This window comes from Schistocerca serialis, chromosome 4, assembly GCF_023864345.2.
Source record: "Schistocerca serialis cubense isolate TAMUIC-IGC-003099 chromosome 4, iqSchSeri2.2, whole genome shotgun sequence".
Lineage (NCBI taxonomy): Eukaryota > Metazoa > Arthropoda > Insecta > Orthoptera > Acrididae > Schistocerca > Schistocerca serialis.
Genome location: NC_064641.1, coordinates 241552860 through 241571575, shown reverse-complemented (window position 1 = coordinate 241571575; position 18716 = coordinate 241552860). Strand labels below are relative to the sequence as shown.

The following is an 18716-nucleotide window of genomic DNA, read 5'->3' as shown; positions in this document are numbered from 1 at the left end:
GAGGTTCTCCTCACTCGCCTCCGCATCGGACAGAGTGCCTTAACGCATGGTTTTTTACTCCGGCGGGAGGACCCCCCAATCTGCAGTGCTTGTGGCGTCCAGATTGCTGCCCGCTACATTTTACTTGACTGTCTTTTATTTTCTGACCAGAAGGCGGTGGTTTCCTTGCCATCGGATTTTCCCTCTATTTGCAAGACGATGCAACGACTGTGGTTAAGATCTTACGGTTTTGTGTCCTGTCAAATTTGTTGCGTCGGATATTAGGGAAAGGATTTTAATGTGCTGCTGGGTGACTAGCTCACCCAGGTTTTAGGTACGAGGTCCGCCAGTCCCTATTACCTACTTGTTTCACTTCGATATCTGTTCTCTTTTCCTTGTGTTTCCTTTCCTTTTTTAGTGCGTTTCTTCTCCTCTTGTTTTGCCTCTGTATGTGAGGATTTAGAACTGTGTCTGGTCTGTGTCTTTTAGCCGTTCTCCTTGTTCGCTGTCCGTCTTCGTCCCTTCACCGCATGTGTTCCTGTTTCTATGCGTTTGGGCGCTGATGACCACGCCGTTTAACGCCCGAAAGCCTCAAACCACACACACGCACAACAGAGGGTGTGCAGAATAAATTACGCCTTCTGCGAACAGGAACTGAAGAGAGAAATGCAATTGACTTTTATCAAATCCACACGATGCTGCAACACAGCTTGAGTATGCGAGTCGAATAAATAAAAGAAGTAGTCTACCAATATCACAGTACAATTATATGAACTTCATGCTTTCAACTTTTCGCTCCTTGGCAGAATGGTGACTACGAAAACTGCAAGTTTTCTCCAAGCAAAATTTTCTATATAATGCTCGGTGAGTCAATTTTCAATATGCTGTACTGATCGGGCCATAATACATGAAGGCCGCGAGAAGTGGGTGAGCAACGACCTTCGTATGTAAGAGTGTGGTGGGGGCCTTCGCGAATAGCATCATAGGTTTGCAATTTTATTGACGAATGTGCAGTTTCCCGCCGAAACCCAGCCGCTGTTATCGAATGATAGCCCACTGTATCTAAGGCAATCCATATATGGTATCTATGTATCGAATTGTCCCCGACGAGGTAATTAAAACAAGAGCTCAATGAAACACCGACGGTTCTCGAAGAAATGAAACGCTGGCATGCGAAAAGTATTATCGTATAGCCAGAATCGCAATTTACCATTTATTAATGCTAAAGATCAGAATTTGAATGCTGGGTGTGGGTGTCACAATAATAAACTCACGAACAGTATTCGAATTACGTAATTACGTGTTTGTTAACATTTTGTACAGATGTGGTGTTTCTTCTCCCAACGCAGAGACAGTATATCCTACGGCGTACTTTTATTACTGTTCTATTAAGATGAACACATGTTTTTAAGTGGAAATCTTTTTCCAAGACTCATTGTAACTCTACAAGAAGAACTAACTATAAGTCTGTGAGATAGTTTGACAGCTACAAATTTTAAATGTAACTTGTGTAAGTCAGAAAATTTGCCACATTACCCACTATAGCTTACTGAAAAACGCAACACGATTTGTTACTCGGAAAATTATCGGTGGTATCGGTGGCAAATGTTGAAGTAACATTTTTCGAGACTGCTTTATGTGATTTATAACGAACACTACAATGAGTGAATAATTTCGACTTGAACACAGACTCGGCAACCAACATTAAATATTCCACGCATATTCCTAGGACTAATGCCAGTACATCACATCTACAGTGATCTTTACTGCGCGTTTCCCGCTAGTTAATTTTGATGGGGTATTGAATCTCATATGCAAAATATTCACACACAGTTACGAGATGGGACCTCGCGTGTCGGCGCTCGCGTTGCTGGTGCTGCTGCTGGTGGCGGCTGGTGGCGCTCACCACAGGTCGAGCCACGCCACGAGGCACGGCGTTCGAGTCAGAGCGGCCCACAGGGCCGGCAAGGCGTCCCCAGTGGCGAGGAGCAAGGGCGCTTCCGAGGAGCCGCTGCTGGTCACCGTCAAGGCCGCCAAAGAGCTCGAATTCGACTTCGGAGACGACGGGGCGTTGGAAAAGGAAATGAAGGCAACCGGACGATACGACCCTAAAATGGTCGCTGGATACGACGTAACAAGTAAGAATCCCAGTTAGAAATACGTTTCTCATATTTCTTGTCATTACGTATTTGATATCGCATGATGCTGATCGTGTCGAAGCAGGTGACCAGAAGGTAACCTTGTCGTGCTATTTCCTACAAAGGGTAGTATAGTAAGGGAACAAGAAGAACGGTATCGAGCAATATACGATCTGTCAAGTTAGATTTAGAAAGTGACTCTTCAAGCTTTTCATGCTGATATGTTGTAAATAGTTTTCACGCGTTTGCCGCCAGATCACGCTATGCAAATCCACAATATTTCCTCGGAGCCACTGTTCTACATGATCAGGTGGTTCAGCCTTGTTGGTGGCTAGATACGACTGACGGTATCCCAACGGCGACGCCCCGTTTCTGGAACACGGGCGCGAAGAATGCGCATGCGCGTTTACCAAACAGATAGATTGTGCCATATCCAAACTCCCTCTGCCGAAAATTGCAGAGCGGTTCTCCTGCGCGTGGGCTGTACGCTGCGCTTGCCAACAGTGCAGCCAGACGTCACTCCCCTACGGCCGTACTAGACCAGTGTTACGACGGGTCTCTTAGCAATGAATCTCGATTTTCACATCGTGATTTGATAGCAGTCAATGCAGGGTTCCAGGCTTAGCTCAGTTGAAACCCCGCATCCCTGTTGATGAGATTACCGGCTGTACGGATACGTATTGCCCCCTTAATGACCCAATTCTGGAAATATGGTGCCGGAGATAAAACTTCCGTCTTTTCATAAATCATGCGATGTCCTGTATTCAGACAGTGTTCCGCAATTGCTGACTTTCCGGGTTGACGAAGGTGTGTATGATGCTGATGTTCATCGCAGCGTTCTTGTGCTGTGCGGCATGTCTGGCCTATATACTCTGCCCCACATTGACGAGGAATCCTGTACACACATTTCCTCAGGCCAAGGCCATTCTTAACCGAACCCAACAGATTTATTAGTTTTTCAGATGGTTGGAAAACACATTTAATTCTATATCTTCCGAGGACTCTTCCGGTTCTTGATAACATGGCACCAAAATACGTCAAACAGGCCATAGTGGTAGGTGTTTTCGTGTCTTCATTCTGCTCCATAGACTGAACTCTCCTGGACCTGAATGCATTACGTATCTGTCTCTCAGAATAACCTTTTGTCGGAATATTGTCTTCAAATGTCGTATTTCACTCGACAGGCCTTCATGATCAGATACCACATGTGTTCTATGAACTAACTTATGTAAGGCACTACCGTTTTGTGCAGGATGATGGCAGCTTGTGCCCTGCAGATATACATCTGTATGCGTTGGCTTGCGGTAGACGCTGTGTCCCAAGGTTACATCTACTTTCCTTAGTACCAAAACATCAAGAAAACGTAAAGTACCTTCCTTTCCCACTTCGATTGTGAAGTTTATATGATGATAAATTTGTGATGTGGCCACATGGACTTGATACTCTAACTACATTTTTTCAGCATCTCAATTCACTCCATCCGAATATAAACTGTGGGAGATGCGTTATTTAGCATATTATACTACGTTTTAGACTGAAATGGGCGTATTTTGCAGAAAATATCAAAGCCACAACTGGACGAATAAACACGCGTAAATAGCTGTCTGTAAGAATTTGTAAGGAAATAAAATTAAATGATCGCAGGAGCACATTTGTAGACAATATAGGTGGTAAGCTTGTGTTCATTGATCAGATGCTTGAAAAGTGTGATCGCATAGGCACAGCTGCACACAAAGCAGGTGGTAGAATTCTTTGGTAGACAATCACACTACAAAGAAGGTTATTTAAAGTCAGTCGTGCGGCCTGCACTAGAATGTTGCTCTAGTGCGTCGGACCCATACCAAAGAGGGTCAACAGGTGATGTTCACCAAATAATATGAAGGGCAGTTGGAATGGTCAACAGTTTGTTTGAGTCACAGAAGAGCGTCACGATAATCCTGAAAAACCTTACTGGCTAGATGCTTGAAGACAGCTGGATCTGCCGGCCGGTATGGCCGAGCGGTTCTAGGAGCTACAGTCTGGAACCGTGCGACCGCTACGGTCGCAGGTTCGAATCCTGTCTCGGGCATGGATGTGTGTGATATCCTTAGGTTAGTTAGGTTTAAGTAGTTCTAAGTTCTAGGGGACTGATGACCTCAGATGTTAAGTCCCATAGTGCTCAGAGCCATGTGAACATCTGGATCTCCTGAATACTGGTTTACATTCAAGAACCATTACGATATTTCTGAATGGTGGGCTCCATGTGGTTCCCAAGTTGTGCAGCGACCGTAAACCATAAAATTACCAAATAAGCAGCAACCAGTCGCAAAATCATGTTTTTTTTATTTACTTTTGCAAATCGACTTCAACTGATTAACAGCCATAATCGATGCTTTCAACTAATATGTGCCCTGTGTAGTAACACTGTCTTAAGCAGAGATCAAACATAAAGAAAACATGATTTTGCGACTAGTTACTGCTTAATTGGTAACATTACGATATTTTTAATCAAGGAATATGTGACAGCTGGCCGCGTATCGGTCTCGTAGGAAACGCGAGGACAAAGAATATTTCATTAATGTCTTTCTGGGTGTGTAACCGCACCATATATGATACACTGCCAATATTTATGCTGTTGTTGACGGCAAACGTTTGAGTTAATAATACGTGTGGCAGCTACGGTGCCTTTATCACAATAGTAATATACATTACGTTCCTCTCTATCAGAACTGTGAATAAAGCATCACCGACTGGACGTGTGTGTGAAGTTCTAACGTTCAGGAAAGGGCTAGGTGAATGCAAGGCGTCCCCAGGGACGAAGGGGTCGACGAGCCACAGCGCCTCCGAGGAGCCGCTGCTGGTCGCTATCAGAGCCGCCAAATAGCTCAAATACGATTTTGGAGACCATGGGAAGTTGGAGAATGCAATGACGGCCAGCGAGCGCTACGACCCTAAAATGGTCTGGAAGTATGACTTGACAAGTAAGAGCCCCAGTTAGAGATACATTTCTCACATTTAGTATCACTACATATTTGTTCCCCCGTGATGCTGTCATGCCAAGCAGGTGGAATAAGTACAATAAAATCAATAACTTCGCTGTCGTGTTTCCTACAAAAAAGAATGAGATGAAAGTGATACAGATTGTATGTTGTATGTTGCTGATACAAATGTTTCTGGTTGTGTTATTTACTTGTAAACATTTCTGTATTAACTGGTACAGACTAACACACTATATCTATTTCATGTATGTCAAAGTATAGCACTCCGTAATCAGTTTCACGACTTAATTGTGGAACTAGATATGAGGGGAGACGGACAAGCAGGTAGGATTTACCACATCGAGTACTCCACTATGAGCCCGCCCGGCTAGCCGCGCTGTCTAACGCGGTACTTCCCGAGCGGGGAGGCGCGCTGGTCCCTGTGTCGAGGTCCGGTGTGCCGGCCAGCCTTTGGATGGTTTCTAAGGCTGTTTTCCATTTGCCTCGGATAATGCGGGATGGCTCCCTTTATTCCGCCTCAGTTACACTATGTCGGCGATTGCTGCTCAAACACTGTCTCCACGTATGCGTTAACCATAATTACTCCTCCATACAAACATTGGGGCTACACTCGTCTGGTATGAGACGTTCCGGTGGGTGTCCACTGCGGGCCGAACCGCACAATAACCCGGGGTTCGACGTAGGGTGGCGGTGGGGTGCGTGGACTGCTGTAGCTTGTTGTGGGATTGTGAACCACTGAGTGCTATGGCAGGACGAAGCCTCTCCGTCGTTTCTAGGCCCCGGTTCAATACACAGTACACTCTACTATGGGTAAACACAGTATCTTAAGGCGCCCTTATGGTCATGTTGCTCTGCAGTGAAGCTAATGTCTATTTCGATGTCTGATTATAAAACACAATATGGTCTGCCTATGTTCGTCGTGTCGCAGTGGACAATCACCAGCGTAACCGCATGTTCGTGACGACGCCTCTTGCCCGCCGCGGTATCCCAGTGACGCTGAGCACCATCCCCTATGACGGAGAGCAGAGTCCGCGCCTGAAGCCCTACCCCAACCTGGAAATCCACCACACCACCGAAGACTCCATCACCGACTGCAACTCACAGTTGGTGGACGTCATCAGAACGACGGTAAGACTCCTCTGACATGTACATTGGAGCTCGGAATGGATACAACCTCTGTGCTGAACTGTTCATGACGTTTTTATGCTTATCTCATTTCCTTTTTCCTTTTCTTCCATTTTCCATGTTCTTCGTTCATTATGTATTGTCTCTGACTTTTATTGTTTTTCCTTTCCGAACAAAGAATTTATTTCCGGTGCTTCTACCTTGTCTTGTTGTTAGTATTTAGTTCATTTTACTGTAATGTTACAGCGTGAAATTTTGTTTTATCATAATATTAATTGAGTATGTTGTAATAATTACGATGATTATTGTATTTTCCTTATTAATGTTATTCATAATAAGATTGTGAGTACCGCTAATTACATTCATATTGATATACCACCTCCAAACATATCTGCGTACATGTAAAAGGCGGGTGTTAATTTTAATTGATAAGATGTTTCTGTAAATAAATAAATAAACAATCAAATCATTTCCCTCGATGATGAAATAATCTTCGTGTTATGCCAGTCTTCTCGTTATTGCTTCATAGCTACCGTTGTCGAGCGTAATCTTGAATACATTGTAGGACACTTTATCTTTTACTAATACATAGGTCGACTTCTTCTTATTTTTGTCATTGCCTTAGTTTGTATTTTACCTTAAAATGAATTTGGTTCTCCTCTTTACTAGTGATTCGAATTCCTTTCAGGACTGTCCATTATTTTCGTTATCACATTTTCAGTCAATAGCTAATGAAAACTCTTCTTCGTCATCGTTTCTTCTCTCATTTTTGTTTCGATTACTTAACTCACAGACAGCAAATTGGATAAGCCATAAGGATATACCCAGTAAGGACCAGGTATACTAATTTAGAGCGTGGACAGTCTTGTCTTCGTAGCAGTAATCAACGATTCTCTTACGGAGATATGTCGTCGTTTTTCAGCTGTGAGTTCCTTCACTGACCGTTTGTTTCAGAAAACATCGGCGGATGATGATACTCTATACGCCCTCGACAGCGGTGCTTTGGACCTGTGTACGATTTCCAAAGACGTGTGTCCACCAAAAATTGTCATCTTCGACCTGCGAACAGATGAGATCATCAAGTTCGTACAAATCCAGAACGCATACTGCGATTCATGGTACACCTATTTGTGGGTGAGTATTTACTGGAAAAGACAGAATATGTATAAAAAAATCAGTATTTTCTATGTGGGAACTAGCTACAAAACGATGACCGTCTTGTTATACGCTAGAAATTTCCTCTTTCTGCCCACTGTTCTTCTTCATTGCTAGCGTTACCCATCTGCATCTTTCCAAAACACAGCCTTTTCACATATTTATTCCTACTCCTCCCTTCTTTATATTACTATCTAATGATTACGACAAGTAATTTTTCACTACATTGCAAACAGATGTTATTTCATTCTTAATACCAATATCGTTATGTCATTCTTAATACCAATATCCTTAATTACACCCCTTCTTGTATAACCTTTTACTGACCAATGACTCATTTTTGTTCAGTAAAGTAAGGACACTCATGGTCTCATAAAATTTTAAACGTGTCTTTTCCCGTATTTTGCAGTTCAGGCACTTAATTACAGTTCCACATCTATTTGACAGTGCTGCTACTTTCTTCTTACCAGCGCGCATATTCTACGGAATGTAACCCTGTTTCCAACAAATAGCATAGTTCAGTCAGTAAAAGAGAGCTACGTTTCATAAATTCAGCAGGAATGCCTTATTCTCCATAAGGCATTTAATTACATTGTGGATTCGCTACTGTATTTTTCTCCACAGCAAGCTAACAAACAATCTAACTACAACCAACCTACCAGACGAATATCAGTCTGGTTGTCTTAAACATCGCAGCCTATTTGCCTTAATAAAGGTAAAAGATTACTTCAAGCTTCCCATGGATGCAAAAGGTGCGACTATCATATGCATTTAGACTGCAGCGAAGCCTTGGACACAGTCGACTTCGGCATTTTCTTGCTAAACTGAGCAGCCTAAATTTTAGAAAAGCTTCCCTCATACCTCAAGTATCGACAGCTATGCGTCATGTCCGGCACCATTAAAACCACAATGGAGGCTGGCGCCCCTTAGGGTTCGGCTCTATATTCTTTCCATTGTACAGGTATATCAATGAAGTGGGATGAATTTTTCCTATTGCAAATAGAACATGTAAGCTGACGACCTCCAATTGCAAGCAAAAAACCAAAAGTCCCGAAGAAACCTACTGAGAATCTCAATAATGACCTGAGTGCACTATCAAAATGGGAAGAGAATGTAGCGTTAAACCTCAACCAATACAAAACCTAAGCGCTAGTGATAGATCATTATAGGTCATTAGTCCAATACATAGGGAATCCCTACAATAAATAGCTATAAATGGGACAAATACCAAGTTGGTCCTTCATATTTCGGGCTTGCAGCCGGATCACGTTGACATCTTGGCACGATATTTCGGCTAACAAACATGCAGCCATCTTCAGGTGAGTACGAGACTGAAGACTACTGGTGCGCGTCGTTCTATATATACCGAAAATTGGCGCGGCGGCGCCTGCGCAGTGGAGAAGGCTAACACGGCGCCCCCTATCTAATTTGGTGCGCTCTGCAGCAGAAGCGGGCCGCGCATGCCTAGTCGTGTACCTACATTTGCGCTATCTGTCGTAAAGCGCCTTCGCGCAGCTGAGGCGCGGTAGTCGAAAGTATAAAATCAATTTTCGTCAGCCGTCGCACTAGATGCAGACCAATGCCTCTGTGAAGCGATTAAAGAAATTACAGGATCCCATGCTTTATCCATCTGATAGCCGCCGCCTCGATTAATAAGATCTTCTGCCAATCGCATCTCCACGGACTCCTTGATAATGGATTCCCAAAAAGATCTAGTTGTCGCTAAAATTTTTGTTCCACAATAATCCATGGAGTGTCCCGTCGAAATACAGTGTTCTGCTAAGGCTGATTTGTTGGGCTGTAGTAGACGTGTGTGGCGCTCATGCTCCACGCATCTTTCCCGTACTGTGCGAGTAGTTTGGCCAGAGTAGTTTCGTCATATGGATAAAGCACGGATTCCTGTAATTTCTTTAATCGCTTCACAGAGACATTGGTCTACATCTAGTGCGACGGCTGACGAAAATTGATTTTGTACTTTCGACTACCGCGCCTCAGCTGCGCGAAGGCGCTTTACGACAGATAGCTCCAATGTAGGTACACGACTAGGCATGCGCGGCCCGCTTCTGCTGCAGAGCGCGCCAAATTAGATAGGGGGCGCCGTATTAGCCTTCTCCACTGCGCAGGCGCCGCCGCGCCAATTTTCGGTATATATAGAACGACGCGCACCAGTAGTCTTCAGTCTCGTACTCACCTGAAGATGGCTGCATGTTTGTTAGCCGAAATATCATGCCATGATGTCAACGTGATCCGGCTGCAAGCCCGAAATATGATGGACCAATCAATACGCCGGGAAAACTTCAAGATACACATCAGATACTGTTACGGGGAGGAGATGGTAGCACACGTCCAGAATTTGGATAAATTACACAACAAACGAGCAAGATTACTTAGCTCTCTGTGTTTTTTGTTGAAGTGTGGGAACAATGGCTTTATCCCTAAGTTTGCCAAAGTGACACATTTCATCAGGACCGCCGCCGCCAGGAATATAACTCGGAAGGCAAGCCTGGCTCTAGTAAAGGAGAGGATTTGCTTCACTCGCCGTGAACTGGATCTGATTTCAAGACAACTGTATCACCCTCATTTGGAAAAAGCATCCAGTCTTCCTTCTTTCACCTGGGAGTGGGTTGACGGAGTCACTTGGGCCAAAGCGGACTGGGCTCACAACAAGTCATCTTCTAGGCAGTCATCGAAGTTTGCACGTCTATCGACAGCATCGCAGCAAGAAGGCACTTTTCGACGCTCCGTGGTTAATTTCATGGATAGAGTTTTGGACAATGCGACGCTGTCTGTACTCGGAAAAGGACTTAACTTCGCTCCTACACCTAAGACTCCACCTTTCGCGGATTTCATAAGTGCTATTGAAGAAGCTGTTAGACCCCTTCCCAGCGACGCAGCTGAAGAAATCAGGCGTGAAACATGCCGTGCACTTAAGAAAGCGACTCCTCTGAAGAACAACATTTCTTCTAGCGAAAGGGCTGCACTTCGCAAACTACGTGAAGATCCTCACACTGTGGTTCTCCGAGCGGACAAGGGCAATGCGACGGTACTTTTGCCACGAAACATCTACAACGAGAAGATTTATAACCTCCTTGGTGAATCCACATATCGGAAGATCAAGAAGGATCCGACGAGCAGAGAAGAAAGAAAAACGACAGTTTTGTTAAACTCTTCTACGCTTCCACCTGAAGTCATTAAAAGACTGAAACCGCATAGCTCTGTTCCACTGAGGCTTCATGGTCTTCCGAAAATTCACAAAGAAGGACTACCATTACGCCCTATTGTCAGTAATATCGGTGCGCCAACCTATGACTTAGCACATCTGTCTTCGTTACTGAGACCTTATGTGGGCAAGTGTCCACATCACATTCGTAATTCCGCCGATTTTACTAGTAGACAGAAGTCGCTCCAACTCCACAATTCTGACTTATTACTGAGTTTTGATGTCGTCTCTTTCTTTACTAAGGTTCCACTGATGGATTCACTGGCACTCATTAGCAGAAGGTTCAAAGCCGACATAACAGCATTATTTCATCATTGCCTGTCCTCAACTTATTTCTTATTCAATAATGAATATTTTGAACAAGTTGACGGTGTTGCCATGGGCAGTCCTTTGTCCCCTCTGGTAGCAAACCTTTTTATGGAGGACTTTGGGGAGAAGGCACTCGAGTCGGCTGAATTTAAATCGAAAGTCTTCTGGCGTTATGTGGATGACACATTTGTAGTTTGGCCCCATGGAAAAGAAAAACTGGCAAGATTCTTAAAACATCTGAATTCCATTCACAAGAATATTCAGTTTACCATGGAAGTCGAAAACGATAGATGTCTGCCGTTTTTGGATGTCCTTGTCAATCGTAGAACCGATTGATCTTTGGGGCACTCCGTCTACCGGAAGCCCACACACACAGATCTGTACTTGCAGGCGACAAGCTCCCACCACCCTGCACAAAAAAATGGTTCAAATGGCTCTGAGCACTATGGGACTCAACTGCTGTGGTCATCAGTCCCCTAGAACTTAGATCTACTTAAACCTAACTAACCTAAGTACATCACACACACCCAAGCTCGAGGCAGGATTCGAACCTGCGACCATAGGAGCAGCGCGGCTCCGGACTGGAGCGCCTAGAACCGCACGGCCACCACGGCCGGCCAACCCTGCACAAACCATGGGTCTGCTGCGTACTCTGGTGCACCGGCCACATGTGGTATCTGATAAGGACAGCCTTCCTAAACAATTAGAACATTTGCAATCCGTCTTCAGGGAGAATGGATATTCTACACGCCAAATCCGCACAGCTATAACAAAGAAGAAATGTAAAGAGAAACAAGAAGAAGAAGACAAAGAGGTGGTCAGGTCCAGGGCGTTCCTTCCGTATGTGGGTAACCTCTCCTCTAAAATAGGAAGGATTTTAAAGAAGCATTAAGTTAAAGTGATCTTCCGACCACCTACGAAAATATCGGCTTTGCTTGGCTCTGTGAAGGACGATCTGGGTCTGAGGAAGGCGGGTATTTATAAGATCCCTTGTCAATGTGGCAAATCCTACATTAGCCAAACTACTCGCACAGTACGGGAAAGATGCGTGGAGCATGAGCGCCACACACGTCTACTACAGCCCAACAAATCAGCCATAGCAGAACACTGTATTTCGACGGGACACTCCATGGATTATTGTGGAACAAAAATTTTAGCGACAACTAGATATTTTTGGGAATCCATTATCAAGGAGTCCGTGGAGATACGATTGGCAGAAGATCTTATTAATCGAGACGGCGGCTTTCAGATGGATGAAGCATGGGATCCTGTAATTTCTTTAATCGCTTCACAGAGACATTGGTCTGCATCTAGTGCGACGGCTGATGAAAATTGATTTTATACTTTCGACTACCGCGCCTCAGCTGCGCGAAGGCGCTTTACGACAGATAGCTCCAATGTAGGTACACGACTAGGCATGCGCGGCCCGCTTCTGCTGCAGAGCGCGCCAAATTAGATAGGGGGCGCCGTGTTAGCCTTCTCCACTGCGCAGGCGCCGCCGCGCCAATTTTCGGTGTTTTTTAGAACGACGCGCACCAGTAGTCTTCAGTCTCGTACTCACCTGAAGATGGCTGCATGTTTGTTAGCCTAAATATCGTGCCAAGATGTCAACGTGATCCGGCTGCCAGCCCGAAATATGATGGACCAATCAATACACCGGGAAAACTTCAAGATACACAAATACCAAGTTATCTCCCCCCAGCAAATAGTCTGTGAGTAATGAAAGACAAAATCTAAATGGGAATGAGGACGTAGCTTTAAGAGCAAGAAAGCCTCAACATCTCTTCATGGCCTACAGAACCATATAATGCCCTTCTCTCTTGACCTGGAAAATAAACTTATACGAACACTTATACTTTCAGTTATTGATTACTACAATGTTATTCTCCAAGATATTTGTCAGGAAAGCTCATGGCGACTTGAACAATGCCTGTGTTTTTGTTATATTAGTGACGTTCAACTCTTTGGTTATATTTCACCATCATACTCACAGCTATCCGGCCTGCAGACAAGTGCTGAGTTTCCCATCCCGTCGGTCTCGTCTACTGTCCTATCAACACAAACACTGTCACTCATATGTCTCCTCGGCCCTGATGCGTTTGTAGGAATAAAAGGGTCGAAACACCTATTCCCATCAGAGAAAATTCCTTAAGACACTCAATGACATAAAGCAACAATGAAAACTATCATTGTCGCTAGATGCACTCGTTACCCTTCCTTATGAATCCTTGTTTCAACCAACCAGATCTTCCCTGTATTCTTAGCTGATGTAGTCTCCTTATATTTCCTTTCCACAGAAATCACTGTATCAGAAAACATTTGTTTAGTACATAATTAAGTTATTTTGATATCGCTACTTATATTGTTGTTATTTTCGTATTTATTATCACTGCTATCATTATTCGTGGCAGAAGCAGCAGTAATAGTAGAAGAATTGTCAGTAATAAATTTATTAGTTTATAGTCAGTATTATTTACTCATATTGTCATCACAGGCAATCAAACCATACAATTGTCATACACTACTCGTCTTATTAAAACTGGTATTTCTTGCGTAACTACGATGCAGAAAAGGTACTGTACATGTGAACCTTGGCCCGATGTAGGAGATGGTCTGACGGCCCTAATGAGTACTTAGTCCAGTTCTTCCATGACTATGATAGCAACCCTGGGAATTATTGTCACATAGTTCTGAGTGGTATGCAGCACAAAACAGTGGTAAACTCGAAAAGTCAACTAAATGACAACGTAGTCTGTTTAAGGTTGTGACGACTTGGCCTTGTTGTGAAACTATTGGTCTCCCTAGCCCCGTCTTATATGTCTGTGAGTTTCTGTAGGCTACAGGGCTACAGCATCCGTTAATATTATAAGCCAATTCTGGATGAAATTATTGGTGTTCCTAATAGGCAGCAATACGGTAATTATTTCTCGTAGTACAAGATGCTAGCAAGCAAGCAGTGTAACCCTTTTGCTCTTGTTCACTTGAACCAACTCGTCATCGTTATTTCTGATTTCTTTCATTCGAAAGTATTTAATAGCCAAGTTGTATATGTCTTCAAGTCTGACCACGTGATTCCTAAGCACTTGTCAGTTTGTTCGCAATTTGTAGATTCACTGTCGATGAGGGGGAGTTAGCAACGAGAATACTGGTGAACACATAACAGCAATACAAGTGCAGAGCAAGAATCCAATCTGATGCTCGAGAAGTGAGAATGTGGTGTGTGTGTGTGTGTGTGTGTGTGTGTGTGTGTGTGTGTGTATGTGTGGAGGGGACATGGGGCTAAGAAGTGAGCTGAAGTAGGTTTATTTTGTTTCTCTTACACAATCTGTATCTGGCAGGTGGGAGCTGTGTTTCCCAAAACCATGCAGTGTCAAAAAAAATCACCCAAACTCACCAAAAGGCAGAGGCGTTACGGTTCTGGGAATCACCCATTTTGAGTTCTGACAGGCATATTACAAACAAGAGGTACCCATATTACTCTCCGTGTACAGGGCCGCCCTTATTGCCACAGTACCGACGTTCGCTTGCGCGCCATAGATACCGTTTACTAGTAATTGAGGCTGAGATGTCTAGCAGATGCTGCGCACTGGAACACTGAACTGCGGAATCTGAATAGGCAAAGCACCACTCCATACTAGAATTGACTCAAAATATGGTACTTACCCGCCACCTAAAACATTTATACACCACTATCAGCATTAAATCAGTTCTCAGACCTAGCTGTATTTAAACAAAATTTAGGAGTTGAAATAAATCGTAATATAACTCAGCCGCTTTTCATATTATTCTTTTAACTGTTTATTATATGTTGTAGAAGAAGTTCCTTTCTTGTCAGGTAGTTAAGAGAGTGAACGTATAATTGTAAGAACTGGGATTCATCTATTGATATGATATCGACATTGAAAGGAAAGACAAACATAGTTTTTGGAAACATTCCATGGTGCAATCACATTGTTTCATTGAAATAAATTTGCAGTTCTTATCTGTTACTTAAGTAAATTGTAATGTCAGTCAATTGAGTTGTCTAACTGATGCACTGTGGTTTCTTCAGAACATAAATGACCAATGTGTTAAAGGACATACACAAACATGAGTTCGTATTCAGGTGGACGCGTGTCCAGATGGTAGCTTGACGGCCTACAGCTCCGACCCCAGAGGCAACGTACTGTCGGTGACGGACCTCAACACTGGAGTCTCCAAATTCCTGCAGAGCCAGTACTTCCACCCCAAGCCTGGCTTCTTCTTCAGCAAAGCGGGAGGGCCTGCCTACTACTTGCCGGCCGGCCTCACTGGAGTGACGGCCGAAGAGAGCTGCGATGGGAAACTCTACTTCCAGGCGTTCGCCAGCAACATCCAGGGCGTTGTCGACAAGCAGGTCATCCGAGATGCACGCGACTGGGACGTTTTGGACATCAAGACGCAGGTAACGTCACCTTTCTTCCACTGTCACACAGTATGTGCAACACTTCTGCAGGGAGCAAATACTTATGTTCGTGTGATGCCCAGATTCTGTATCCTTCAGTTTCTCTGAACTGCAAAGAAATGTACTATAATGGTCCAGTATAAAGCTATGCGAGTTCACTATACTAAGATTCACCCAACGCGTTTCCTGGGCAACTGCGTTTCCGTTTGTCGCAAGAGTGTATGATGTTATAGTATACAGCCTTTAATGTGGAGCGTAACACGTGAGGCATTTACTACTGCCAGGGTATCTATGAAACTCCAATTAATCGAGATACAAGAACTTTTATGCAACGTTATTCCACTCGTGGTTACCACTGGATATTTCCTCAATGTTTACAGCTCATCTGCGATCCATGGTGAAAAGGAGAGCTAACTTTGTCGTTAGACATCACTAAGAAAATAAGTAATTACAGTTTTACTCACAACACAAATGTAGAAATCAATGTTTTTGAGCCGTCAGCAGAGACTGAATTCATCCATACAGTTTATCGTACAATTCCTACGCAACTGGCTATATCTAGAGACACTTTTTGTCAAGTTGTTACCTACCAAATTTAACAATATAGTCTACGAGCAAAATATTTACGTAACGAAAGTGCTAAAATACAAAAACTGTCCTCATTTTATGTTTACTGCAGAACTTAACTTTGATTCGTGCACATGCTACGCCCTTACATTATAAGTGGAACTGCCCATTACCGGCTGCACCTGTTTGTATGCTTTCTGTAGAAATGGAGTTTCCATTAACCATGCATTATCCAGGAGCAACGTCATGTTTCCTGCGTCTATGAGTTAAGCGGGGCTTCTATCGTCCGCCAATAGGAGCATAGGGACTATGTTCTGCCACTTGAGAGGCGGCCGGATAGCGGAGTAAATGGTGGGCCCCAGTCGATGGTAACAGTAGATTCGTTTTACATTCAGTTTTAGGCACACTACGGCTCCGACATTGTGGGCTTGGTCACCGTTCAAGGGAAAGCTATGACATTATTCGCGAAATTTAAAGAAAGAATTAGGCATGAGTATGGACATAATTTCTATTCTACATACACCTCTTCGAACGGAGGTTCTCTAAATAGAAATAACAGTGGTACTCGCGGACTACGTGATCTTCGAGGATTCCCATTTCTGTTCCCCCATTATTTTTGTTACACTTTCATGTGGCTTACACAGAACTATTACGATCCCAACATCGTGTCTCTGAAGTCTCGCTTGATCTCTGTTTTCAAGATCACTTCGTAACGACTCCAACAGCTGGACCACTTCTTTAGGTTTAGTCGCATTAGTTTCTTGTACGCGATTTCCTTTACGAAAGTACTGCATTTGCGTAGAACCTTTGCAAAAAAAATATGTCTTCCATCCTTCTCAACTAATGCTAAAATAGTGTAATCGTCCCTATTCACAACGTTTCTTAGTATTTACACTAAATAGTTTTAAGATGTGATCTACTCTAGTTGTCCACCACTAAACTCGATGAATACAACTGGTTCCCAGTGTATAGTCTTATAAGGTTGCTGATCATCTCTGATAAATTTTTCGCGCACTTTTTCTCGTATAAAGTTACTTGCGTTTCTGTGGGACACTCAGCGTCCTGTATAATGTACTCGATTCTGTTTACAAAATATTTGGTAATCTAATCACACAGTTGAGAATATACTCTTCAAGGTATGGAAAATGTGGTGTAACCAAACATGTCACATACACCCACACACACACACACACACACACACACACACACACACACACACACACAAGCCCATATTTATTATAAAAATACATTTACACACGGCAGAATACATACACAAGCACACACACACATAACAAATGAAAAACGTCAAAACCAACTCAAACAAAAGACAAACACACAACAGTTGGCAACACTACACATCAAAAACACACATAGGTTTATCACCAAATGGAAAGTGAAAGAAAAACTTGTGACGTGACGAATGTGGATGAAAGAACGCCAGAAATCAGCCAGTTGGTGTATGAAAGATAATAAATACGTCTCCAGGACTAAACACATGTGTTAATAGAGCAGGAAATCGTAAGTAACACTTTACGATACATTTATAATACGGAACTTGTGCTATAAAAGTTGCCTCTAACCTAAAAATCAAGAAAAAACATAACAAAATGTAATATATCAGCATATTATATATCACATAATACGTTTATTGCATGTACAAAAAGAAACTTGAATTTCAGGCTACTGATAATGCATCCCAAATAAAAGAAGCGAAATCCGTTTGGCAATAAATAAACTGCCTTCATTCAGTTGCATAGACGGTATATATAGCTCCACGAATTTAGAGCGACTAAGGGATATTACTAAAGAAATTCTGAAATGTGTGGAAGAGGTAGTCTTGTTCTGTCATCTGTTCTCAACTTTCTGATAGAGACTGGTGTACCCGTTTCAGGTTGATCTGCCAGGAGAATTATCTGGGCAGAGTGGAGTAATGGTGGTGGACCCAAAGGGACAGCTGCTATTCTTCCCTGTGCTCGATGAATTGGCCATCTACTGTTGGAACACGAGCAAGCCTCACGATCCAAAGAACTTTCGCATGATAGTTCAAGACGAAGAACGTCTACAGTTTGTCAGCAGCATCAACATAGATCCCAAAACACAACGATTATATATAATGAGCGATCGAATGACATCATATCTGTCAAATACGACCAACTACTCTGAGGACAACTACCGGATTTTGTATATTGACATAAAGAATATAGAATGTTAGTTTTGTGTACCAACTGATTTTGTTTTGTGAATTTGTGAAGGAAGTTACTGCATCAGCAAGATTTAACTAATGTAATTACCACTGTATGAAATATTGCTAAGAATTAAATACAGAAACTGCAAAAATTTAGGTCGAACTTAATTTATTCACTTTTAAAACGCAGAATAACGCGAATTAAAATTTATTACTTTGTGACATATTAATTTTAATTACAATCACTCACGATCATGAATTAAAATGTTAACTCTCACATTTACACTTAAAAACATATGATACAAAAATGTTATAAATGGAAATTTACGTCATTTTGTGTTCATTGAACCACAAAGAAAGGAGAGAAACCTAGGACTTCAAGTTTTGTCGACGATAAGGCCACTAAGGATGGAATACAAACTCGGACGGGGGAAGAATGTTGGCTGTGTCCTTTCATAACGTCCATCCGATTGTTTGCCTAAAGCAACTTAGGGAAATCACAAAAAAAAAAAAAAAATCAAAATCACGATGGCAGGGCGGGGATTTGAACTGTTATCCCCTCGAATGGGAGTCTTTCATGGTAACTGCGGTGGCATCTGTTTTAGTCTCTGTCTTAATAAAAACAAAAACAATAGAA

The 18716-nt window shown here is 42.9% G+C and overlaps 1 protein-coding gene across 1 annotated transcript; it reads left to right on the top strand.

Moving 5' to 3' along the window:
• The first annotated feature begins 1810 nt into the window (after positions 1–1810).
• On the top strand, positions 1811–18220 carry LOC126473615 (protein yellow-like). The gene is made up of 5 exons (XM_050100785.1): positions 1811–2117; positions 6024–6223; positions 7175–7354; positions 15010–15327; positions 17786–18220. The coding sequence occupies exons 1-5, from the start codon at positions 1820–1822 to the stop codon at positions 18104–18106; spliced, it is 1317 nt and encodes a 438-aa protein (XP_049956742.1). The 5' UTR covers positions 1811–1819; the 3' UTR covers positions 18107–18220.
• The last annotated feature ends 496 nt before the right edge of the window (positions 18221–18716 follow it).

What these genes read in the sequence shown, in the direction of transcription:
- LOC126473615 (XM_050100785.1), top strand. Translation starts at nt 1,820, where the DNA reads ATGGGACCTCGCGTGTCGGCGCTCGCGTTGCTGGTGCTGCTGCTGGTG. An exon ending in CATGGTACACCTATTTGTGG is followed by an intron (nt 7,355 to 15,009) that starts GTGAGTATTTAC and finishes GTTCGTATTCAG; the next exon opens with GTGGACGCGTGTCCAGATGG. An exon ending in TTTTGGACATCAAGACGCAG is followed by an intron (nt 15,328 to 17,785) that starts GTAACGTCACCT and finishes TACCCGTTTCAG; the next exon opens with GTTGATCTGCCAGGAGAATT.